The following is a 26,108-nucleotide window of genomic DNA, read 5'->3' on the forward strand; positions in this document are numbered from 1 at the left end:
ATGCTATGGAGATGCTTTTCAGCAGCAGGGATTGGGAAACTTGTAAGGATAGAGGGAGCAATGAATAGAGCCAAATACAGGCAAATCCTTGAGAGTGCAAAACCTGCTTGAGAGTGCGAAATACCTCAGACTGTGGCAAAGATTTACATTCCAACAGGACAATGACCCCAAGCATACAGTCAAAGCTACACTGGAATGACTTGAGAACAAGAATGTGAAAAGTCTTTGAGTGGCCCAGGCAAAGCCCAGACCTCAATCCCATTGAGAATCTGTGGAAAGACTTGAAGATAGCTGTTCACCGATGCTCCCCATCCAACTTGACAGAGCTTGAGCAAATCTGGAAGGAAGAATGGGAGTAACTCCCCAAATCCAGATGTGCAAAGCTGATACAGACATACCCAATAAGATCTGAAGCTGTAATCACTGACAAAGGCGCTTCTACGAAGTATTGACTCGGCGTTAAATACCTACTGTACGTAAGTTGTATATTTCTGTATTTCATTTTTAATTATTTTGTGTAAAAATTTCCAAATAAAAAATTCGATTTTAACATTATGGGGTGTTATTTGTAGATCAGTGACAAAAAAATCTCAATTGAATCCATCTTCAAGTTGGGCTATAACACAACGAAATGTGAAAAATGCCACTGGGTGTGAATATTTTTTGAAAGTACTATTGATCTTCCACCAAAGGTGTGTGAAGGTTATGTTTTCACACGTGTTTGGCCGTTTCTCTCTGTTTGTTTGTCTGTGAGCAGGATATCTCAAAAGGTTACGGATGCATTCGGCCAAAACCTGATGGACAGGTTGGGTGTGTGACGAGGATGAATTGGCTGGATTTTGGTGAAGATCCAAATACGGATCCGAATATGAGAATTTTAAATTTTTATGTGATTCTTCACCATTGATTGAAAAGTCCAAAAACGATATATAGCATTTTTTTTTTTTGTATACTGAATCGAGGCTCGTGAAAGAGCTAACATTTATTTCACAAACAAATCAACCAGACAAACAAAATATATAAAAAGAGGGAACGGAAGACAAGATGGGGAGAGAAGGGGAAGCACACAAACATAACATTTGAGAGCAGGGAGATGTGTGGGAGGGAGAGGGCTTGGGGGGAGGAGGCGTGGGAAGGGGGGGGGGAGGGGGTGGGAGAAGTATAAAACACAAGGACACCAAGGACTTCCAGGACTTCCAGGACAGAAGTTGGTATTTCAAAAAGTGGATTTGGGGTGAAATTAGCGGGGGTAGAAAAGATCAAGGTTTTGGAGTTTCAAAGAGGTGTTGACGACTCATGACAAATCTTGGTGGATGAATTGGTTCGGTGACGAGAACAAGCTGATTAGATTTTGGTTCAGGATGGAATCCAGATCTGGCCTATCAGTGGGATATGAAGCGTAAACTGTTCAGCCTGGCAGAGGAATGCGCTCCACCGAGTGCCGTTCTTGTTGATGATGTAACTAATGATGGCAGCATCAGAATGAATTTGGAAGTGTACGGAAGCATTTTGTTTGCTTATGTACAAGAAAATGCCCACACACTCATTGGGCGGCGCTTCACAATGCAGCAAGACAACGACACAAAACACCTGCCCCACTCCTCACCCTCACACTTGACACTTGTTTTTGTGGAATCAACTGATTTACAGTTTTTTTAATTTATTTGAAGATACAGTATTATTTTTGGAATAGGAGGAATTAACTACAGTTTTACAGGGTTTATTATTTTATTTTATTGCTTGTCTTTCCGGCTATTTGCGAACAAAGCAAGTAGTCGACATTCCAGTTAATATGTGTGAACCTATTGGTTAACAGGACATGGCAGTTTTACAAGTGGTTGTTTTTTTTACAGTTTTTATTTTCCTGATTATTTGTACAGGAAAGTATTATTAGGCAATCAGATTGACTTGTGGAATAATTTTTATTTTATTTTTTGCATACATAATATCGAGGCTCGTGAAAGAGTTAACATTTATCACACAAACAAATCAAACAGACAAACAAAGTATATAAAAAGGGGAGCGGTAGACAAGATGGGGAGAGAAGGGGATGCACATAAACACAACATTTTAGAGCAGGGACATCAGGAATGTGTGGGAGGGAGAGGGCTTGGGGGGAGGCGGCGTGGGAAGGGGGTGGGGGGCGGGGGGTGGGGGTGGGAGAAGTATAAACACAAGGACACCAAGGACTTCCAGAAAAGAAGTTGGTATTTCAAAAAAGTGGATTTGGGGTGAAATTAGCGGGGGTAGAAAAGATCAAGGTTTTGGATGGGGGAAGATAAGAGATGGTGGTGAACAGCTGTTTTAAAGACCTGGAGGGAGGAGTGGGATTGAAGACAGTGAGGGAGTTTGTTCCAGAGGCGGGAGAAAAGAGGAATGAAGGAGTGAAGGTGAGCAGAGAGTCTTGATTTTGGCAGTTTAACCATAAGAGGGTGCAGGCAGATCTTGTGCGACCTGTAGGAATATTTGGGGGACAGAGCCCAGAGAGAGCTGGAGGAGCAAGGCCAGAGAGGAGTCGGTAGAAGTCAGAAAGACCACCAACCTGCCTGCGGTGGGTAAGTGAAAGGCCCTCGGAGGTAGCTTCATCACGGGAGATTTTTACCATCACAGGTAAAAACAGATTTTTCCCATACAACTTTTGGGGTTTGTCATTGTACATGAGGTTTATTGTCTTAGTAAGCCATTTTACATTGCATTTTGCAGGAATTTATATTATGAACCACTCTCTTATTCTGTACGAGCAGGGGTACCCGGCATTGCCTGATGATGTTCTCATCCTGTTGGCTCTTTGAAGAAACCAATTTTTTTCTATTTGGGGAGGGGGAGGAGGGGCCAAAAGCCTCCCTACACCCAATAAGGAATGGGGTCGGGGATCATTTAATATTACCTTTCGCAGAACTACAAAGGCTTAAACACAACAGAGTGATTTTAAAAATTCCAACTTGAACAAACTTTGTTTTGCCTAAAACACTCCCCAGCACTCACTGATGTACCTCTGAAAGTTTGAAGATCTGTTTTGAAAATGGTGCCAGACAGACATCTTTCTTGTTGTATACTGTGTGTGTGTGTGTGTGTGTGTGTGTGTGTGTGTGTGTGTGTGTGTGTGTGTGTGTGTGTGTGTGTGTGTGTGTGTGTGTGTATATATATATATACATATATATATATATATATATATATATATATATATATATATATATATATATATACAGTGCTTATCAAAAAAAAGGTAATCCGAATTTAAGGGGTTAATATGCAAAGGTTATTTAGTTTGACAATTTACATGTGGCTTTCCAATTATGAGGAGATCCTCAGCTTTCCATTGATGCCTTTCATGCATCATTGCTGTCACACATGACCAAGTACATGTTCATTGGAAATGACAAGTTTAAATCGCATTTTTACAAGTTTGGCTAATCGGTGTAAGACAGTTTTAAATGGACGCATTACTTGTCGACTGCCAAGTTGATTATGTAAAATTGTTAAGCTGGTCTGGTAATCGTCGGTTGCGTCATCCTTTGTTTAAAATGGGTATTCAAGATGGGCCTACAGTGTATGGGTTTAGAGACAGTCTGAGTCATTGAAAAGATGTTTCAACTTACGACTGAACAGCGGACCTTCGTGGTTACAACCTTTCACCAAACTGGAAGTTTGCAGCGAACTCGTGATGCGTTCAGGGAACGTTTCCCAGAACGGGAGACTCCAGCAGCCAAAACCATCTGGGCGAATGTCAGAAAATACCAAGAGCATGGCACTAGACTCAACCGCAACAAGGAGAATTCTGGTAGGAGGCACACTGGGCGATCGGAAATGAACATTGCAGCAGTAAGGCAGCAAGGTTTGGAGCATCCTAGGGATAGCAGCACAAGACGAAATGCGACGGGATTGCCTTCGACAACATTCAACCGAATCACAAGACTGGACCTCCACCAACATCCCCATCGGATTCACATCCGGCATCAACTTACGCCAGGGGATTTTGCCAGGTAGCTGGTGCTTGCCAGATGGTTGATAGCACGTTGCGAAGCAGATGTCAATTTCCTGCGGTATCTTGTTATCGGCGACGAAGCTGCTTTCGCCATGGATGGCAAGGTCAATACCCATAATGTTCTTGAATATGCACCAACAGGACAACCCCCGGAATTTAAGTTTGACACCAACATGAATCGACAAAAGTGGACTGTTTGGTTGGGACTTTGTGGAAGTGGTCAGGTGATTGGATCATTTTTCTTTCAAAGGAATGCCAATGGTAACAGGTATCTGCAGATGATCAATGATGAGGTTTTCCCGCAGCTGGAGGAGAACTTTGAGCGACAGGTTCTTGGTGTCTTCAGATATCTCTGGTGGGCCCAAGACAGCGCCCCAGCACTATCGCTGTCCGAGATCAACTGAGGGAACTCTTTGGAGACCGCATCATCACCCTCAACCATGCAGTGGAATGGCCGCCAAGATCAACTGACCTCACACCATGTGATTATTTCCTTTGGGGACATTTTAAGAACAAGGTGTCCGTAACTCCTCCCCATGATCTTGACGAATTGCAGGGCCGTATTCGACATGAAGTGGATGCTTTGCGCAATGACCCGGCTATGGTGAGACGAGCAGTTCAGGGCATGCTCCGCCACTGTGAGCTTTGTGTTGAAAGGTGAGGTGGACATGTTGAAGGTGTGGACTGTGGGTGCATAAAGGCCAATCATTCCTGAGAAAAGTTCACATCTGACGTTCATTTTGCACCAATTATCCTGACTTGCACCGATTAGCCAAAGTTGTAAAAATGCGATTTGAACTTGTTATTTTCAATGAACATGTACTCAGTCATGTGTGACAGCAATGATGCATGGAAGATATCAATGAAAAGCTGAGGATCTCCTCTTAATTAGTAAACCACATGTATATTGTCAAAATTAATAACCTTTGCATATTAACCCCTTGAATTCGGATTACCTTTTTTTTGATACGCACTGTATATGTATATATATATATGTATATATATGGTTGGAGGATTAGAGAGTAAAGATAGGTTGATTCATTAAAAACTGAGTTGATCCTATTCTGACATAGCAGCTTTACTGAGGGCCTTTTGATAAAGTTAGACGACAGGTTACGGTGTTACATGGCTTTAGCATTTCATCACAGTAGTTTGAGTTTAATGGACTCATCCTCAGTTTTTCAACTTTATTGCCAAAAACTCCCTCAAATTACATTCCTAGGCTGTGCTAGTTATAGAAAATGGCATAGAGAGATACAATTATTGGTAGGAATGGTAGGTAGCTTAAGATTACTAAGTGTGATTGAGTTGTGAAGTCTGTGTTGGAGATGTCCATTTGTTTTCTGGTGTTGTCGAAATGTGTTGTGAGAATAAATAAATAAGAAGTGGGTAGAGGGATACTCGTGTTGTTTCCTTGCATTTTTGGGAATGTGGAGATGACAGGGGCTTGATGGGCCCAGTGGCTTCCTCCTATATCTGAGTTAACTTGCGTATCAATGAGTTCTCTTTGAAAATCGAAAATAACCAAAAAGCTTTATGTTTCACAATTCATGGGACACTCTTGGTTAGAATTCTGTGAAGGTGTGTTTACAAATGTCACTTATTTTTTTCTTTGTGTTTTTCAGGTGCTGGGCTGTAGATGGGCCAAGCTATGCCTCTGCATAAAAAGCTCGAGCCTTCAGCAATGCTTTTGCCAAGCAGCCTGCCCCACCGCTACATTGAGGCTGGAGTTGCTGAAAGTGTATTGCTTCTTAATGGACAAGCTTGCACGTACCCACAAGGTTTCCTTTCTGCTAGTGAACAGCTTGCCGCAGGCCTTGGTTGTAGTTATCTTGGCCTACCTTTTGGTGTTGGTGTCTCCGGCACCTCTTGTCTTGATAGCCTGGGCCTCTGCTACCCACCTAGTGTACTGGGCCATTCAACACCTTTGGTAACGAGCCCACTTTCTCCAGGTTGCCTCCTTGCCGGAGGAGGCTTTTTGCATGATGGTCTTTTTTGTGGCTATCCTGAGGAGGCCTTGCACTGGGCATGCCTATCAAAACGACAGGGTGCAAATTTAGAAAGCATTGCGTTGTCTGGAGAGGACGATGATTCTGCAACAACAAAAGAGCACAGTAATAGGAGACATTCAGCTCATCCCCCATCAGCTGTTTCACCCCTTTCACCAAAAAATTGTGGTTCTTTAGAGGATAGCAAAGAAAGCAATGTGTCCAGTTATATCAAATGTTGGGGTGAGGGTCTCAGGTCTTCCTGCCCCTGGATGTCAAAAGCAGAATGGCCACAGGATAATAAGCAAACAACAAGTGAGTCCGTTTACAGTAGTTGTTTGAACCGCAGTTTTCCAGAGGCTGCTTTAGAGGTGGCAATGCGACAGGTTTCAAAAGAAGGTGCGGACAAAAGTGTTTTTCAGCAAGCATCTAAAGATAGTGTTAGCGAGAAAGTCGTGGACCTTGTCAGAAAAGAGTGCCCAAAGGGCCGAACTGCCTTATCACGGTATACAAAGCTTGGTAGAAGCTACCCAGGAAGTGCTCTGTCAAAGGCTTTGTGGGAGGCCCATAGTGACATGGCTAATAAGCCATTATATTGGTCTAAAGATAATGCATTGCCAATGATTAAGGGCGATGGGAATGAAATATTCTCAAAGAAGGTTGATGGGGTAATAACACAGAGTTTGCAACATCAAGACAATCAAACATTGGGCAAATCAAAGCTGGCTAAGGACAAAGAGGCAGATTATGGTGATCTACACAAGATGTCCACTAAGGTTGTGTGCGTTGATGTACTAAAAAGTGCGACTTCACCTGCTGATTTTCCAGTTGTTTCAAGTGAAGATGTTCCGAGAGATCATAATCCTGAAGACCAGACAGATGCGCTGAGGGAATCTCATCGATCAAACAGACTTTGCCCATCTCTCGGCACAAAAGTGAAGGTTGGCCTGGGTCAAAGTTGTCTTGATGGCTCTCTGTCAGAGGTTTTGCAGAAGGCGGTGGAACCTCGTGGAGGTGGTAACGGTAGCCTCAGTCGCAAACGCACCACAGGAACAAGTAAGGCCTCGAGTCGAGCCCGAGGAAGCAGCAGGAGCTCAACTGGCTTAAGCCGCAGTTATCCTGGCAGCACCTTGTCGAAGGCACTAAGGAGAGCTTGCTCGGCGGCCTCAGATCATGGTGGTAGCACAGGCTGTTTGCTTGCATCAACAAATAGTGATGGGGGAACTGGAGCTTCAGAGAGTGACGAAGAGCTCACAAACCTGGATTGGCTTTATGAAGGCACCAATCCCCTGCATTCCTTGAGCCTTGGACATGAGCAAGGAGAATTATTACGAAGCCTGAGCCCAGCTCGTGACACTGCATCGACTGACTCCTCATCTCAAATCTTGGCATCCCCAAACACGGCCAGAGGATCCGCCACCGTTACAGGCAAGCCACCTTACTCTTTCAGCTGCCTCATTTTTCTAGCCATTGAGTTTTCTCCTGGCAAACGACTTCCCGTGCGGGACATCTACAGTTGGATCCTAGAAAACTTCCCTTATTTTGCGAGTGCTCCTACTGGTTGGAAGAACTCTGTTCGACACAATCTGTCTCTCAACAAGTGCTTCCGACGTGTCGAGAAGGATCGTAGCCAAGTAAGTGGTTATAAAGACTTGATTGCTATTCTTGAAACGCTAAACTATCTTTACCTCCACCCCCAAAGATGGACTGAGGTTGTGTTTTCACAATGTCTGTCTGTCTGTCCGTCTGTGAGCAGGATATCTCAAAAGGTTGTGGACGAATTTGGACAAAATTTGGTGGACAGTTTGGGTGTGTGACAACGACTAATTGTTTCGATTTTGCTGAAGATCTGGATACGGTAATTTTTTAAAATTTAAAGTGATTCTTCACCATTGAGTGAGAGATGGGGCCAAAAATTATATTTAGCATGATATTTCAAAAAGATGCGGACAACTTATGACAAAACTAGGTGGATGTGTTCGTAGGTTACAAGAAAAAACGGATTCGATTTTGGTTCAGGTCCAGATCTAGATCCGGCCTATCAGTGGGATACAAAACGTAAACTGCGCAGCCTGGCGGAGGTATGCTCTCTACCGAGTGCCGTTCTTGTTCTTTCCTGTTCCACCAAATAACCTCACATCACTATTGCCTATGATGAAACTGCATCTATTACGCAAGTGAGATTCAGATGATGAAACCAACCAATCGGAGTAAATTTGCACAATTTTTGTACCTCTATCATTGAAAAGCACTATTTAGTATGCCACTTATTGAAACTGGCTCAGTAGCTCCAAGGAATATTGAATTGCATGGGGCTTTTGATGAATCGACTGGCCTTTCATGGAAATCCTCATACCAACTGCACCTGGCTGCTTTTATTGGAGCACTACAAGATCTGATTGGCTGATATCCCAAGAGATAATAGAGGTGTGTGCACCCATGCTCTGGCAAGCTTGTTTAAAAGTATTCGGAACTGTGCTCCGAGGTTAAAGAAATGGCACGGCGTTCTGAAATTTATTCCTGTTGCTTCTGTGGAAAAGAAAGCAAACACAAAGGCTAGGAAAAATAGCATGCGGGCTTGGTTTTCTGTCAAAACAATGCCTAAAATATTTTTTGGCTCACTGTATTTATTTATTTCCCCCCGAATCTACTTTAAGTTGCCAGTGAAAATTATTGAAGCCTGCAGCCCAATTTAAAGCGAGCTCTTCAAACCGCCTTGCTCTGAAATGGTCTGCGTAGTGTCACCTGCTGGCTTTTTCTCATTTAGAACTGCTCAGGACAGTCATTACCTCCTCTACCGAAGGTGGATGGAGGTAATGTTTTCATCGCTGTCTGTCTGTCTGTCTACTAGATATCGGATTTGTGGACGGACGTGGATGAAATTTGGTGGAGAGAGTATGACATGGACGAAATTATTAGAATTTGGTGAAGATCCGGATCCATATCTGGATCTGGATTTGATTTGATCTGGATCTGGAGTGGGATATCTGGATTTGAGAATTTTAAAGTGATTCTTCACCATTGAAATATAGGGCAGAAAACTATATATAGCACGATATGACAAAAAGTTGTGGACGGATTTAGACGAAACTTGGTGGACAGGTTGGGTGTGTAATAAGGAAGAGTTGATTCAATTTTGGTGAAAATTCCAATCAGGATCTGGATCAGAGAATTTTTAAATGATTCTTCACCATTGAGTGATGGGGTTAAAACTGATATAAAGCATAATATTTCAAAAAGTTGTGGACGGATTCAGATAAAACTTGGTGGACAAGTTGTGAGTATGACACTGATGAATCGATTAGATTTTGGTGAAGATCTGAATATGGACGAAACTTGCTGGACAGGTTGGTCATGTGACAAGGACGGATAATTTTGATTTTGGTGAATATCCGGATACAATAACTTTTCAATTTTGAAGTGATTCTTCACCATTGAGATATATGACCAAAATGATACATCACGATATCTCAAAAAGCTGTGGACGACTTATGACAAAACTTGTGGGATTAGTTGGCTCGGAGACAATAAGAAGCGGATGGTATTTTGGTTCAGGTCCGAATCCAGATCCCGACCTATCAGTGGGATGCAAAACGTAAACTGTTCATCTTGACGGAGGTATGCTCTCTACCAAATTGCCATTCTTCTACCCAATAAAACCTTCAACTCACCTGTTTCACAATATGCGCAACTAGCCCGTGGTGCGATGTAATGCAGCACTTCTTCCCTTTAATTTGCAGAACAACACCTGTCGATGTTTTTGTTGTTTGGATTGGCTGGGAATTGGCACAAAACAAATGGAGTCTGTGAATTGGTGCGCAAGCACATCTATTGCCACTGCCTTCTTCGCCTGCTGATGCAATTCTCTGCGTTTCGTAAAGTGACGATATTAAATACCAATGTGTTAAGCGTGGATTTAAAACGGATCTTGCTTTGTGATAACATTAAACAGATTCTCTCGCGTTGAAATTAACTCCGTCAAATGCTTGCCCGCTGTTGTTCATTGAATTGCTCAGAGATTGATTCTGGGTTTATTATTATTATTATTCGAGCTGAATTTATTGAGACCTGTCAAAGTTGTAATTATGCCACTCCTTCATAAAGGCAGCTCGTTTTTTGTACTGTGTTTTTCCCTTTGGCCTGCCTCTGGACTGCAAATGCGAACCGCATCAAACAATATGCTGACCATGCTCAGGGAATTTTGTTTTTTTTGGGTTTTTTTTTGACCAAAGCAGCAGGTTTTGGAAACCAAGGAAACGCGTGTGGATTTATCGATGGGGAACAAAGGCAAGCCTGAGGTTTTGACAGCAAAAGCCGATTTGGGGGTTTGCGGCCAATCTAATCCTACCAGTGTATGATTCAACATGGGGAGGGTTAGGTACTTCGTAAATGCTGTGTGCCACACTGATGGCTCTCTTTAGAGGACCGCTGGGTTTCGGATGTTTTTTCTTCAAGGTCTGTTTCTCAATGCTTCGGCTGAAACAGCCTCAAACACATTTTTCAAGATGTGAGCAAAAATGAGTACGAGCATCTTGTCTGATGATTTTTAGCACGTTTAAGCTTTCTGTGCAGATACCGCTTTGGCCCAGGTGGACAAACCTGTGCTAAACTGGCTAGGATTTTCTTCACCACTTCCCAGCTCCTCCTTGCCGCCACTGGCACCCCCTTCCACCTCCCTGTTTTTGATAACATTGCTTTATACTAGGGCATGCCCGTACTATATATAAGCTAGGACGTGCCCGTACGTGGGTGCCCGTTCCTTGCAAAAAAAAAAAAAACTGCAAAAAAAAAAAAAACTGCAAAAAAAAAAAAAACTGCAAAAAAAAAAACAATGGCTTGGTCCATTCGCAACGACCACAGAACCCCCCCCCTCTATTTACATGAATGGTTTGGTCCATTCGCAAAGCCAAAGCGAACGACCACAGAACCCCCCCCCCCCCCCTCTATTTACATGAATGGTTTGGTCCATTCGCAAAGCCAAAGCGAACGACCACAGAACCCCCCCCCCCCCTCTATTTACATGAATGGTTTGGTCCATTCGCAACGGCAAAGCGAACGACCACAGAACCCCCCCCCCCCCCCCTCTATTTACATGAATGGTTTGGTCCATTCGCAACGCCAAAGCGAACGGCGAACGGCTAAATCGCCATAGCTCGGTAAGTACTTGTCCGATTAATTTCAAACCTTGAAAAGGCACATCCTCGGGTCCCCAGCAATATACCTGGCAAGTTTCAAGTATATCGGACCGGTAGTTGTCGAGAAACAGCGGTCACAGACAAACGTACAGACGTACAGACGTACAAACGTACAAACGTACAGAGATTACTGGAATTATAGATGGGCACATCCTCGGGTCCCCAGCAATATACCTGGCAAGTTTCAAGTATATCGGACCGGTAGTTGTCGAGAAACAGCGGTCACAGACAAACGTACAGACGTACAAACGTACAAACGTACAGAGATTACTGGAATTATAGATAGATAATCGCCTGTGCCACATTATTTTCAGCTCTGTTACTTTTCTTTTTTCTTTTTTTTGGATACAAGGTCGAGGCTCATGTAAGAGCTAACATTGATCACAAAAAACGACAAACTGACACATAAAACATGAAACATATGATAAAGGGAGCGGGAGAACAAGATGGAGAGTAGGGACATCGGGAGATCTGTGGGAGGGAGAGGGCTTGGGGGTAGGAGGCATGGGAATGGGGGAGGATGGGTGGGAGAGGTAAAAAAAAAAAACACGTGGACAATGCTCGGACTTCCAGGAAAGAAGTCGGTATTTCAAAAAAGTGGATCTGGGGTGAATTAACGGGGGTGGAATTAACATTACAAACCATAACTCGGTGCACCATCACTTCCATCAGACTCAAATATCCAACACAGTTTTGAATGATTCCAGTAAGTGCGATAACCCAACCATGTGATTTTTGCCTCTACACCACAACTCATTGCGTCAACATTTTACATTCTTTTGAGCAATACTCAAATCTATGGGGTTTTTCTGTTTGCCCTCTCAGTCGCAACAATACAGGCAAAGTGAAACTTGTAAAAGGTAAAGGTTGGAAAATACTATTTCAAATTTGAAACCGTTTAATTGTAACACCCATCGATTATGGAACATGAAAGGTGTGCGTGCGTGCACACACAGTAGTAGTCGAGAACACTTTGTTACGTTGATAAAATAAGTCAGCAAAATAATGCAAACATGACAGGACTTATTGAAAATTAATGTTTTCGTCCTAACCTTTTGCCAATTTTTTTCTTGCCTCGGTTAATTGGAAGCGAGATAGCGGGAGCAACTTGAACAAGAAGCATTGGATCCAAAGCCATCAATAAACACTCCTTATTACCTCCGCCACTGAAGGTGGATGGAGGTTATGTTTTCGCGTCTGTCTGTGCGTAGGATATCTCAAAACGTTGTGGAAGGATTCGGATGAAATTTGGCAGGCAGGATGGGTGTGTGATAAGGACGAATTGATTAGATTTTGGTGAAGATCCAGATCCAGATATGGCCTTTCGGTGGGATCCAAAACAAACTGTTGAGCCTGGGAGAGGTATTCGCTCTACCGAGTGCCGTTCTAGGTTATCTTGCTTTTCTTTTGCTATGGGGTTCTCGGGCTGGTGGCTAATATGTAAAAACCCAGATTTTAAGGTTGCTCGGCAACTGAATTGGGAAGTGTGAGATCGCAGAATCCTTTTCCACTTTTCCCTGAAACGCTCAAGTTCTTCCTGTCTGCAAGCGCGTCCCTTGTAAAATCATGTGACTACTGCCAGAAACAACAATTTCTTGCTACACCTTCCATTTTTATCCAGACGTTTGTTTGCATGTAAGCTTCCTGTTCCCGAGTCTACCCGGTGTGAAAGAGGCATTTGTTTCCACTGTATGGTCGGTAGGCCCTTACTAAAACGTCCACAAAGCACCTTGCCAGCTGGCTGTTGTGAGTAACATGTGCTTGTACTTCATCTCCGTTGGTCGGCTCGCTATATTTGTCCCATACTGATCCTGTCCACACCCATGGGATTTGAGGTTTTCATCAGTGTTGTTGCTGGACGACTCTCTGCGTTCAATGCAATTCCTTGGCCCCTCTTCATGGAAGCTTTTTCAATTTCCATGAGTGACATATAACACTTTGTTCATTTTCCATTAAAAGTACACTAGGGGTACAGTACATAATGTTAGGTAAGTAAAGATTTGGTAGAATAGCAAGTTTAACTTTGTAATTTGCGCCCAAACATTTACACCTTTGTTGGTTTTACAAGTTTCAAATTTCTGTCCCGTTCATCCAGGAATGATTGATTAGTATGATTAGCAGAGAAAGAGAGGACGTGCAGAAAAGCCATAAATGACTTTGGAATTGAACAGGAGTCCTTTCCCTCTGTACCCATCTGAGGATTAAGGTCTGGTTGCATAAAACTCCCTTATCCGTGAGCAAAAATTTACCTTATCTTAAAAAAAAGAAGACCGAAAGTCTAACAGCGGCGTAGCCAGACTTGTTTGATACTTTCGTTGAAGATAGACGTAATGACGTAATTTGACACAAAACTGCCGCTAATTTAATGTACCGAAGATATATTTTAACCACCAGTAACTTTGCAGTCACTACGAAGGGATTAGTGTTACGATTACATTTATTATAATATTAACGTTACGTTATCATTATTACGAAAATGATATTACCATAAAAAACCGAGGCTTATTCCTTACTTCCGTGGTTACACCGCTTATCATTGATTCATGAGCCATACATCACTTCAATCCATCAACTTTCCATCCACGACATTGGGATTAAAGTGTTATAGTTATATTTATTATATTATTATTATTATTATTACGAAAACTATACTACTGAAACGATACACTGCTGTATTAAGAAACCTGGGCTTAATTTGTCCGAAGCGGTCCAAAGGTGAGTCATGAAGCCTAAGGCCTATACAACCCGTATTGTTCGAAGACCCGTAACGCCGATGCTTTCAATATTTTATGGTCATTTTAACTTTCCTTTTGTTTGTTTCACACTGAATGAAAAACGTAAATGTAGAGCTTGGCAATTGTGATATATGACAGGTTCGACGATATGTTCAGCCTGAACGAAATTGGAATTAAAATGGCGGTGTGCGGAGTCAGCCGCCATACCGCTGTAATGACATCAGACGTAATCACATCACCCTGTCATGTGACCAGCTCCTCAGCTCTGATTGGTATACGTTTGAGGGGACATACGGATGGGCAAACACTGTTCTAGATGGCTTTTCCCTATGGGCTACGCCGTAAGAATCGTAATAAAATTTAATTTGCATAAACAACCCTCAGGAAATCCTCACCTAAGGGTTTCCTTCACTTTGAGGAACTCCTTTGGAGGCGTTGCTTTGCCAGGCAAACAATTATATTGGAGATAAAAAATAGCTGTCCTGAAGCAAGAACACATTGTGTGATGAATACGTAATTTTAAATGACGCTTGTTATATGTTGCATGGGTGTTTCCGGATGAAGGAGGAATAAAATGGTTGTTGTGTAAAATTGATTTGATTCTCATTCACCATTTTGTTTTGAATCTGGAATATGTGTAGTAAATGTTTGGAATTTTTCCAAGAATGGTGACAGTGTGAAATTAGACAGCTAGAGCATGCTTCACAATGTAAAATCAATTCTCAATTGTTGAAGTAATAGTCTGGTTCCATAAAGCAGTCTTAAGGAAAGATTTGAGGATTTCCTTAAGTATTTCCTTAACTTTCCCTTCAATACTTCTTTAATTTGAGGATGGTTGCATATATGAATATTCCTCAAAAGGGGAACCCAAACACAATTTTCTTTTATGAAAACCATTGAAAATCATTAATCACGGTACAATTTTAAGGGTCATTTATTTTGAATTTTTTTGCCAATCAGAAAGTGTCAAAAATAGCCGTAGAGTAACGTTTTTCGATTTATCCAGTGACGTCACATAATGATCTTACCTTGATCCAAATATCAGATTTACATAGAGAGCCGTGCATGTCAAGCTTGGATTCTGATACTGATTCCTCTGTCATTAGCAACTCTGAAGGTTTTCAGTATATTGAATCTGATGAGTGGGATTTTGAAGAACCTATTGAAGACAAAATTAGTGATGGAAACACTTTCAGTGGAATTGTAGATCCAAGTCGTTTTGAGCCTTGACCGAGCAATTCAGACGAATATGGTGTTCGTGAAGATGGCGGTGCTATATTTGTAGTCAGGTCAGGTATGGGAGCATGCGCCAGAGCAGCTTGTTGCCGCATTCACTTTCCGACGGTACTCTCGGGGCCTCAGTCTGGCCATTCCCCAGGCTGATGCCTGGCCCATCCCTATCTCCTTGAGATACCGATCAACCTGCTGCAACCATGAGGCATGCGGTCAGCCCGTTGGCCTCCTCCACTCATGAGGCTCCCTTGCTGAGAGTATCTGGTGAGCTGGATCAGCATCTGGAAAACGAGCGACATGTCCATACAGCCGCAGCTGATGCTCACGGACCATACAGGAAACAAATCTCATCTGAGTCCTTCTCGGCAACCTCTCGTTGGACACAGATTCCGACAAGCGATAGCCAAGGATTCTCCAAAAAGACTTGGTTCCAAAGGAGTTAAGTCTCATTCTCTGGCCCTTGGTAAGGGTCCAAGTCTCACATCCATTGAGCAAGACGGGAAGCACCAAGGACTTAAAGACTCTGACTTTCATCCTCCTGCATAGATACCGACAGTGCCACACCCCATGATCCAGTGAATCTATGACTCCCCTGGCCCGACCCAGACGACTATCAACCACTGGCTCGCAACATGCGGAGACATGAATAATACTGGCAAAGTAAGTGAATGTCTTCGTGACCTCAACATCTTCGCCACAAACGGGCACAGACAAGACAGCAGCATCCAAGATGTCATTGAAAGCCTGGATCTTGGTTTTGACCCAGGAAATCCGTAATCACAGCGGCTCAGCCTCCTCATTCAGTGCCTGAATGGCCCCCGTAAGAATATCCAGCATCTCCGCAAAGATGACTGCATCATCTACGAAATCAAGGTCAGAGATCTTGACACTCCCAAACGATGCACCACAGCCTGACCTCTCCAACATCCTCTCCAGAATCCAGTCTATACAAGTCCTGAAGAGTGTGGGAGCGAGACACGACCCTGCCGAACTCCAGTAGCAACTGGAAATAAGTCAGAGATGGTGCCACCACACCTCACAGCACTCAGTGCCAGAGTATAGTTCAGAGATCAGATTGATCAGCGTTGGTGGCACCCGACGGGCATCCCCATTCACCGAATTGAACGCTTTGCTGAGATCAACATAGTCTGCAAGCAGCCCCTGATGAAACTCTCGCTTGCGTTGGCTGAGGACCCAAAGCGCAAGGTTACAGACAATCGTTGACCTCTTTGGTGTAAAGCCCGACTGCTCTGGTCGCTGGTGCTCGAGCAGATGGCGGCGAACCCTCTCAAGAATGATCCAAGCAAAGACATTGCCCAGCACCGAGAGTAGCAACACCCCTCAGTAGTTGTTGCAGTCCTGGTGATCACCCTTCCCTTTCCAGAGTGGGACAACAAGGCCCATCTTCCAGTCAGTTGGGATGATGCCTGTGCTCAAAACAGCACAGAACTGCATGCAACGACTCAAGTACAGCATTTACACCAGCCTTGAGAAGCTCAGCATGGACGCCACAAATCCCAGGAGCTTTGCCCCCTTTCAGCCGGTTCACCGCTGCCTGTGTTTTCACAAGTGAAGGCAGTTCACAGTTAATTGGGGATCAGCATTTGGGAAAGCAACATCCCTGACATCCAACTCAGCAGCCGGTGGGTCAGCCTGGTACAGCCGCTCCAAGTAACAGGCTCAGCGGGTCTTCACTTTAGACTCCTATGTGAAGAGGCCACCACGCTCTGCTCTAACTGCAGTACATACAGGGACAGGCTTAGAGGAACACAATGCACGGATTCCTCTGTAAGCAGGACGAGACTCACATGTCCACAAGTGATGCTCTACCCTTTCACAGATTCCTCGCACATAGGCCTCCTTGTCCGCCCTCAGCGAGTGTACAGTTTTACACCTCAGCTCCCGGAACAGTTCAGCTCTGCTATCCAGCCTGGCCCTGTGACTCGGTTGATGGTCTCAAGCATCACCTGAGAGACAAAGTTCTTCTTCGCCTGACGGGTTCCAAGACAGCCACTGGCAACATCAAGGATGGTGGTCTTGAAGGCACTCCACAACTCCTCAGGATCCCCTGAAGCATCCAGACCCCCAAAACCCCACTCAACCTGCTCGCAAACTCCTCAGCTACCCTCTCCTCCTTGAGCTTGCCCACATCCAACCTAGGCTGGGATGAAAGCATTCTCTTGGATTTGAGATGCAACTTCAGAGTTGCTACAATAAGCCTGTGGTCATTGTTGAATAAATGAGCACTCCGGTAGACCCTGCAGTTCCGGAGCATCCACCATCGACCATCAATGAGCACATGGTCAATCTCCTTCGCCACACCACTAGCATTGGAATACCAAGTCCAGCGATGAGGCTGTGGGCGCTTAAACCATGAGCCAGCACCCTAAGTCCATTACTTCTTGCAAAGCCGAGGAACTTAGTGCTATTCTGGTTCACAGTCCCAGATCCATGGGGACCAACACATGCCACTTAACTATCCTTATCAGTGCCAGTTGATACATTGAAATCCCCCAAGACTAGAAGAGTATCTCTCCTGGGGCACTGATCAACCACAGACTCAAGTATGGCGTAGAATGCCTCCTTCACAGTGACATCACTTTCCTCAGTTGGAGCATATACAGAGACCAGGGAAATGACACCCAAAGAGTGACGAATCCTCAGTCTCATAATATGCTTGTTGACCAGTGTTACCTCGACTATTATGGGAGTCAGCTTATTGGCCACAGCTATAGCCACTCTATGGGCATGGTAACCGTCCAAGCGACCAGACCAGTAGTAGGTGTAACCACCCACCATGATCTCACCACTATCCGGCCTCCGAACTTAAAACATTCCTTCAACTTGAGGGAGCACGCGCTCCCTACCCACCCACCCCCCATTCCCCCACCCTCCCTCCCGCCCCAGCCCTCTCCCTTACACAGATCTACCTTCTTTAAAAAATTCACCTTCTTCAGGTAAATCTTTCCTTAACCCATAAAATAAAACACGTCAGGAAACGATCGTGGTCGATACGTGTATGCACATGAGTTTAAACTGACGTTAACCAAACCAGAGCATCATGACCTTTCTTACATTGTATTTTACTCAGGGTAACTTGTGAAAGATTACTTCTAATTGGAGAAAAGCGAATGACGAAAAGCATTTCTGGCCTATTAACCAGTAAATCCAGCACTTTATTTTGTTACGGCTGAGGATTTTTTTTTTTTGCAATTTTTGGGACAAACTTCCACACTCCCTTAAATTCCAACTCCTCCACCCAGGCCTTAAAAACAGCTGTTCACCATCTCTTATCTTCCCCCATCCAAACCCTTGATCTTTTCTATCCCCATTAATACACCCCAAATCCACCTTTTTCAAATTCCGACTTCTTTCCTGAAATTCCGAGTCGTGTCCATTTGTATTATACCGTGTACCCACTCCCTCCCCCTACCCCAGCCCTCTCCCTTCCACAGATCTACCGATGTCTCTGCTCTACTATTGTTGTGCTTCCCTCTCTCCCCCCCTATTTTCTCCCGCTCCCTTTATTATATGTTTTATGTGTCTCTGTTTATGTTTTTTTTTGTGTGTTTTATGTGTTAGCTGTTACACGAGCCTCGACTTTGTGTACAAAAAAAATAAAAAGAAGAGCTGGGCCATTATTATATCAGCGTCTGTCGCTTGGAAACTCACTCAAAGGTTCATGTTTAAGAGACATGTACCGAGGTTTCATGGACAGATTTATGGATGGACAGACCTCCGCCACCAGATTTTTCATTTTTACCTCCATTCTTACCTCCATTTTTTACCTCCAAGGTGGGCAGAGTTTATGTGTTCACCCCTGTCTGTCTGTTTATTTGTATGTTTTTCTGTGAACAGGATATCTGAAAAAGTTGTGGACGGATTCAGATGAAATTTGTTGGAGAGGTTGGGTATGTGACAAGGATGAACTGATTAGATTTCGGTGAAAATCTAAATACGTATCTGGATGCGACATTCAAAAAAAAATTTAAGCGATTCTTCACCACTGACAGGGAAGCCTGGTGTTGGCTTAGCGGTTAGGGTGCCGGCTTGGGATCCTCGGATCCTGGGTTCAGAATCCCGGTCGATCGCTGAATTAACGCCAGGGGGGTTGACCGAGCCTGCCATCCTTCCAAGGTCGGCAAATTGAGTACCAGTTCACTGGTAATTCCCTGTGTGTCACAAGAAGCGACTAACAGGGTTGGTGGGAGGAAGATCATCTGGCTGTAAAACATGGCTTCAAAAAGTTATGGTGCCAAAAAAAGGGCAAACCCTGCTCTGTGGGGAATCTGGTCTCTGAAGGAGGCTCTTCTTCATCAGTGACAGATAGGGCCAAACGATATATAACATGATATTTCAAAAAGTTGTGGACGGATTATGACAAACCATGTGGATGAGTTGCCTCGGTGACAATAACACGCCGATTTGATTTTGATTCAGGTCCGAATGAATATCGGGCCTATCAGTGGGACGCAAAACATAAACTGTTCGGCCTGGTGGCAAAATGCGCTCTACCGATTGCCTGTTGTAGTTATATATGTCGATATGTATTCATATTATTACATTTATTAGATTTATAATTGACTGACACTTTGTCTTGACAGAATAAATGAAGGGTGAATACACAAGATTGATTCAAACATAATTCTTAAACGAAGTAAATCAATCCCAAATGGAGTTGATTCACACAAATGGAGTCACACTGATTATTGATTAATACATAAAGACGGATTTGATTTTTCCGGTTATAATAAGTATTGTTATATCTTTAATTCATGGAAATCCCTTGAAAGTGATTTTGGTTTCATATTATAGTCAGGTTCACTATGTTTTTTCGTTCAAAATCATGGTAGATTAGCAAACCTATACATTTTTGGAAACGTTATTACATGGAAAATCTGAAAATCAATGTTTACATTTGCCAATTCCGACCAATTCGATTCGACCAATTCGACCAATTCGACCAATCGACCAATTCCATTCGACCAATTCGACCAATTCGACCAATTCGACCAATCGACCAATTCCATTCGACCAATTCGACCAATCGACCAATTCCATTCGACCAATCGCTTAGATCGACCATTCGATCGATTCGATTCGATTCGATTCGATTCATCGAATTCGATTCGATCGACCATTCGACCAATTCGATTTGCCAATCAATTTGACCGACCTTTGCTTGTGTGGAACGGACTGTGAAAACGATGCGGACTATATTGTCGGATACGACACACAGGACAGTGATGACGAACTCTAAATGGCATATTCTGTAATCGTGTATGTTTGATGCCATTGACTGCCTGTGTATATTTTGTCATTGACTGCCTGTGTAGATGTGAAGTTATACTGACTGCATGTGTATATATGATTTTGCTGACTGCCTGTGTATGTTTGGTGATATGAATTATTGTGACACATTTTGATGTTATTAACTGCCTGTACAAAATGATAACATGTATTTGATTATGCAACTTATCGCGAATATAAAGACAGTATTTTGCAATTCAAAACCTTTGATTCGTGTCTTACCATTCCCCATAGCACTAATTTGATACTTTCATTGGATTCCTTGTCCCTGAAAATATAGGTTTAGTATATTTTAAAAAGTTTTTAGGGTAATTAGAGGCAGAAATAGAACAAAATATGTATTTTACAGTGGCCATTTTGAAAATCCAAAATGGCCGCCATACAGGTATCTCTCCAAATGTAAACATTGATTTTTAGTTTCCTTATGCTATAACCTTTCCAAAAATGTATAGGTTTGCTAATCTACCATGATTTTGAACGAAATATAATTTATTGACATAGTGAACCCGACTATAACCATGGTTTGTTTTATCACTTCTCAATGAATACATTTCCTGCTGGAATCACACGTTTGCACCACACTGTATATATCCAAACTACTGCTTATATTTGGCTGATGATACCTCTCGATGTGAATAGCAATTGAAGACATCAATGGACCATTGATCTGTTTTTGGTCAATGCCAAATGCCATCACCAATATACGGCAATAGTGTGCGATTACAATTTTTCGGCCTGAAAATAAGTTAATATGGCAGGTTATGGCAAGCATTGAGCTATATCAGCCGTAGCAGTTCGCAACACCTTTAGCACTTCAGCAAGGAAACAAACCTCCAAAATTATTAGTTTCAGTTCATTACAAAATTATTTTAAAAACCTTTTCCATACTTTCAGATATTGGTGAAGCTTTTCCTGCAAATGCGCCGATTCCCGATCCAAATCTCAGGCATCCGTAGGTATGTCTGGAACGCCATGATGGCTATTGGGTTTTTTGGGTTTTTTTATATGCAAGATCGAGGCTCATGGAAGAGCTAACATTAATCACACAAAAAAAACAAACGGACGCATTAAACATATAATAAAAGGAGCGGGAGACAAGATGGGGGAGAGAGAGGGAAGCACATAAGCACAACAACAGTAGAGAACAGGGACATCGGGAGATCTGTGGGAGGGAGAGGACTTGGGGTGACGAGGCATGGGAAGGGAGGGGAGGGGGGGGGGGGGGTATAAAACACATAGACACTGCTAGGACTTCCAGGAAAGAAGTCGGTATTTCAAGAAAACGGATCTGGGGTGAATTAACGGGGGTAGAAAAGATCAAGGTTTTGGATGGGGGAAGATAAGAGATGGTGGTGAACAGCTGTTTTAAAGACCTGGAGGGAGGAGTGGGATTGAAGAGAGTGAGGGAGTTTTTTCCAGAGGTGGGAGAAAAGAGGAATGAAAGAGTGAAGGTGAGCAGAGAGTCTTGATTTCGGCAGTTTAACCATAAGAGGGTTGCAGGCAGATCTTGTGCGACCTGTAGGAATATTTGGGGGACAGAGCACAGACAGAGCTGGGGGAGCAAGGCTGGAGAGGAGTCGGTAGAAGACAGAAAGACCACCAACCTGCCTGCGGTGAGTAAGTGAAAGGCCCTCAGAGTTAACTTCATCGCGAGAGATTCCAATGATTCTGAAAGCTTTGGTTTCAACACCGTGAAGCCGAGCGGGGTGTGAGGCAGGAGCACAAGCCCAGAGGAGAGAGCAGTATTCCATTGAGCTGCGTTAATGGTAATTGTGAATTACCTTAATGCGTTAATGGCTGGTAATTATTGTTAATGGGGAAAAGGAGGCAGAATAAATTATGGATAAACAAGACTATTTAAATGTACTTGTATATATATATTTTAATGATGTTGAATAAATGGTCATTTTCATTGCTTTTGGATAAATTTAAATTTGTGGCTTTCTCAAGTTGTTTTCCACAACCTTCGCAAAAATCGATAAGAGGAAAAAAGAAATCGCACCCATGTCCAATGGACGAAACACATTAGAAACACCCTTTTAAACCCTCTAGAATGACCCTTTGGAACCCATTGTAATTTCCTTTTAGAATTAGTCTTTAGAATTAGCCTTTAGAATTAGCCTTTAGAATTACCCTTTAGAATTACCCTTTAGAATTACCCTTTAGAATTACCCTTTAGAATTACCTTTTAGAATTACCCTTTAGAATTACACTTTTGAATTACACTTTTGAATTTCCCTTTAGAATCACCCTTTAGAATTACACTTTTGAATTACACTTTAGAATTAGCCTTTAGAATTACACTTTAGAATTTCCCTTTAGAATTACCCTTTAGAATTACCCTTTAGAATTACCCTTTAGAATTACCTTTTAGAATTACCCTTCAGAATTACCCTTTAGAATTACCCTTCAGAATTACCCTTTAGAATTGCCCTTTAGAATTACCCTTTAGAATTACCCTTTAGAATTACCCTTTAGAATTACCCTTTAGAATTACCCTTTAGAATTACCTTTTAGAATTACCCTTTAGAATTACCTTTTAGAATTACCCTTTAGAATTACACTTTTGAATTACACTTTTGAATTTCCCTTTAGAATCACCCTTTAGAATTACACTTTTGAATTACACTTTAGAATTAGCCTTTAGAATTACCCTTTAGAATTACCCTTTAGAATTACCCTTCAGAATTACCCTTTAGAATTACCCTTCAGAATTACCCTTTAGAATTGCCCTTTAGAATTACCCTTTAGAATTACCCTTTAGAATTACCCTTTAGAATTACCCTTTAGAATTACCCTTTAGAATTACCTTTTAGAAATACCCTTTTGCATTGCCCTTTGGACCCTATTTAATTACCCTTTAGAATTACCCATTAAAACCCCAGTAGAATTACTCTTTGGAATCCTTTGGAATTAAACACGGTGGGTTAGAAAGGTTCTTCTTCTTCATTTTTTGACGGTCGGATAGGTGGACATAGCCAAATATTGGAGCAGCTTCACTGCTTAAAATTTTCATAAAAACGCTTTCCTATGTCTCCTCAAATTGTATTGTGCTCTCGAAAAGCCATATCCAATATATCGGAAAAAAACATCACGAGGACTTATATTTCATCGAGTTACTTGGATGTAATGATGCGATGCGCATGCTCGTGCTGCTCTCCCCTCCCAGATTGACATGGCTGCACAGCAAGTTTATTCATAGTGTGTGGCAGGCTTGATCGCGACGGTCAGGGTTCATCGAGTGAGTTTCATCTTCTCTTCTTTTTTTCTTTTTTCCCCTATTTTGAAATCGTATCTGCAGTAACAAATGATGACATGCTCAAACAAACCGACAGGGCACTCTTCCTTTTCAAACGGATTTATTTTTTTGACATTTTTAGATTTGAGTCTAAATCCCCGAAACGCAACCCTCAAAACCTATTGACTCGAGTGAGTTATTTCAAGCGGAAATAAATAGTCTTTTTGTACTAAATTCTTTTTGCTGATCCGAAATGTGCCATTTGAGCAGGGATTGTGACCCGTTTGATAAATTCTTTTTTCCTTTTGCATCGTGCTGCTGCTAGAACAAGACTTTAACAGATTACATCATTTAGTCAAATACAGAACTACAAACTTTTTATGAATAAAGTCGAGGCTCATGGAAGAGAACAAGTACAAAAAGTTTTAATTAAAACAAAAGCCGCGTCGATGTTACACAATGCCTATATGCAGCTGTGCCTATAACGTCGATGTTATAAGCACAGGACATTCCTATTGATTCGATTACTTGATGTTATTTTTGTGCAAAGTGAAAATATATCTCGGCAATTTCCCGTGTGTGGCGACGAATTTTTAATATATCTCGGCATTTTCCCGTCTGTTATTTCAGGCGGTGTATGACTGACCATGCCGCGATTTAAAAAATATATATATATCTCGGCAATTTCCCATGTGTGGCGACACGTGAACGAAGCTATGCTCCTCTCTCCACATTATTGTGACGATGTATAAATTAAATATTTCATCGTGACGATTGTCATCAAATGGACGAATTTTTTATATATCTCGGCATTTTCCCGTCTGTTATTTCGGGCGGTGTATGACTGAGCATGCCGCGATTTAAACAAAATATATATATCTCGGCATTTTCCCGTCTCTTATTTCGGGCGGTGTATGACTGAGCATGCCGCGATTTAAAAAAAAAAAAATGTCAATGGACTTGAAGTTACAGGCCTTTGAGAATTCATTTCGTTCTATAAAGGGCAACTTTCATCGCATTTTCTTCCCGTTTTTTTTCAACCGAGTCTAAAACGATGTTGGCGACTGTGAAAAATGAAATGATATATCGAATTTGATTTGAAAGAAAACTGTGTGAGAGAGCAAGACACCACGGGCCTACAAAACAGGCCTCAAAGCTATGCGAGTTAATAAAATGGTGGATATTTGTTTATATGAAGCCTCTCCCAGAATGGGTGGAGCTTTGAGGTTTTGTCTTCTCTGCAAGAACAACAACAACAACAAGAAGAAGAAGAAGAAGACGTGGTAACAACAACAACAGCAGAGTGCACTCTATGAGCAGCGTCTGCGACGCAGCTAAAAATGACAAAGAATGAATGGGTTTTGACTGACACAAAAGGCCAGAAGATATCAAGCAGACATTTTATGGGCCAAACATACAGCACATGATGTGTAAGAAAAGGTGAGGTGCGGCAGGAAGAGATAAGATGATGCTGCTGAGCCCACACTCTCAATGGAAATGGTAAACAACATGAGATGTCGGTGAGCTCCAACTTAACACAGTATTGGGAGGAACGTGATTGGACAGAGAGGGAGCCCGGAAATCAAAAGAACAAACAAGAAAGATGTCGTGCAGGGCGCGATACCTGCAAAATCCACCCCAGCCTCTAAAAAGTTGCCTTGGAGACGTCACATTTTCCATTTCATTAAAATTTAAATTGACGATCTTAATCATAGCTCGAATCAATTGGGTGAAAATTGGTGATTTTAGTGAGTTTGACCTATAGTTGACCTTTGTCCTTTTGTTTTCAAAAATAGCTTGTTTCCCAATTCAGTAATGCACTATGCAATGACTCTTTAATTCCCAGGTTAATCGTATGGAAGTTAACGATTTTTCAGATGAAATTTGATGATTTTATATGTTTGTCCTTGAGTTGGCCTTTGAAATTTTGACCTCAAAGATCGTTTGTTTCCGAATTCAATAATCTATATATATAAAACACAGTTTGTGTGTGTGTGTGTGTGTGTGTGTGTGTGTGTGTGTGTGTGTGTGTGTGTGTGTGTGTGTGTGTGTGTGTGTGTGTGTGTAATGTTACCGATAGACTCCTAAACGGAGAGGCGTACGTGCTTGATATTTGGCATAGTGCTTGATATTTGGCATAGACATGGCCATTGAGCCTGGGACGAACATGGCCGAACTCAAAATATTTGACGATCCATATTTTTTATTCATATTTACCTCAGCGCATTTCAGCGCACGGAATCAACGGAATCAGAGCAGGTGGGCGCTGATTCGCTCAGAGCGATCATGTGATGACGCTATGACGCTATGAACGCTATGAACGATATGACGCTATGAACGATATGACGCGATGACGCTATGAAACGCTATGACGTGATGAACGATATGACGCTATGGACGCTATGAACGCTATGACGCTATGAA

The 26,108-nt window shown here is 42.5% G+C and overlaps 1 protein-coding gene across 1 annotated transcript in view; it reads left to right on the forward strand.

Moving 5' to 3' along the window:
• Positions 1-26,108, forward strand: part of FOXN2 (forkhead box N2) — a 339,657-nt gene that overhangs the window by 96,085 nt on the left and 217,464 nt on the right. Inside the window, exon 2 of the mRNA XM_068131449.2 lies at positions 5,611-7,607. Coding sequence (XP_067987550.2) covers positions 5,625-7,607 — 1,983 coding nt within the window. The 5' untranslated portion in view covers positions 5,611-5,624. The remainder of the gene's footprint in view (positions 1-5,610; positions 7,608-26,108) is intronic.

Source organism: Myxine glutinosa, chromosome 11 (assembly GCF_964187855.1).
Source record: "Myxine glutinosa chromosome 11, kmMyxGlut1.1, whole genome shotgun sequence".
Taxonomy (NCBI): domain Eukaryota; kingdom Metazoa; phylum Chordata; class Myxini; order Myxiniformes; family Myxinidae; genus Myxine; species Myxine glutinosa.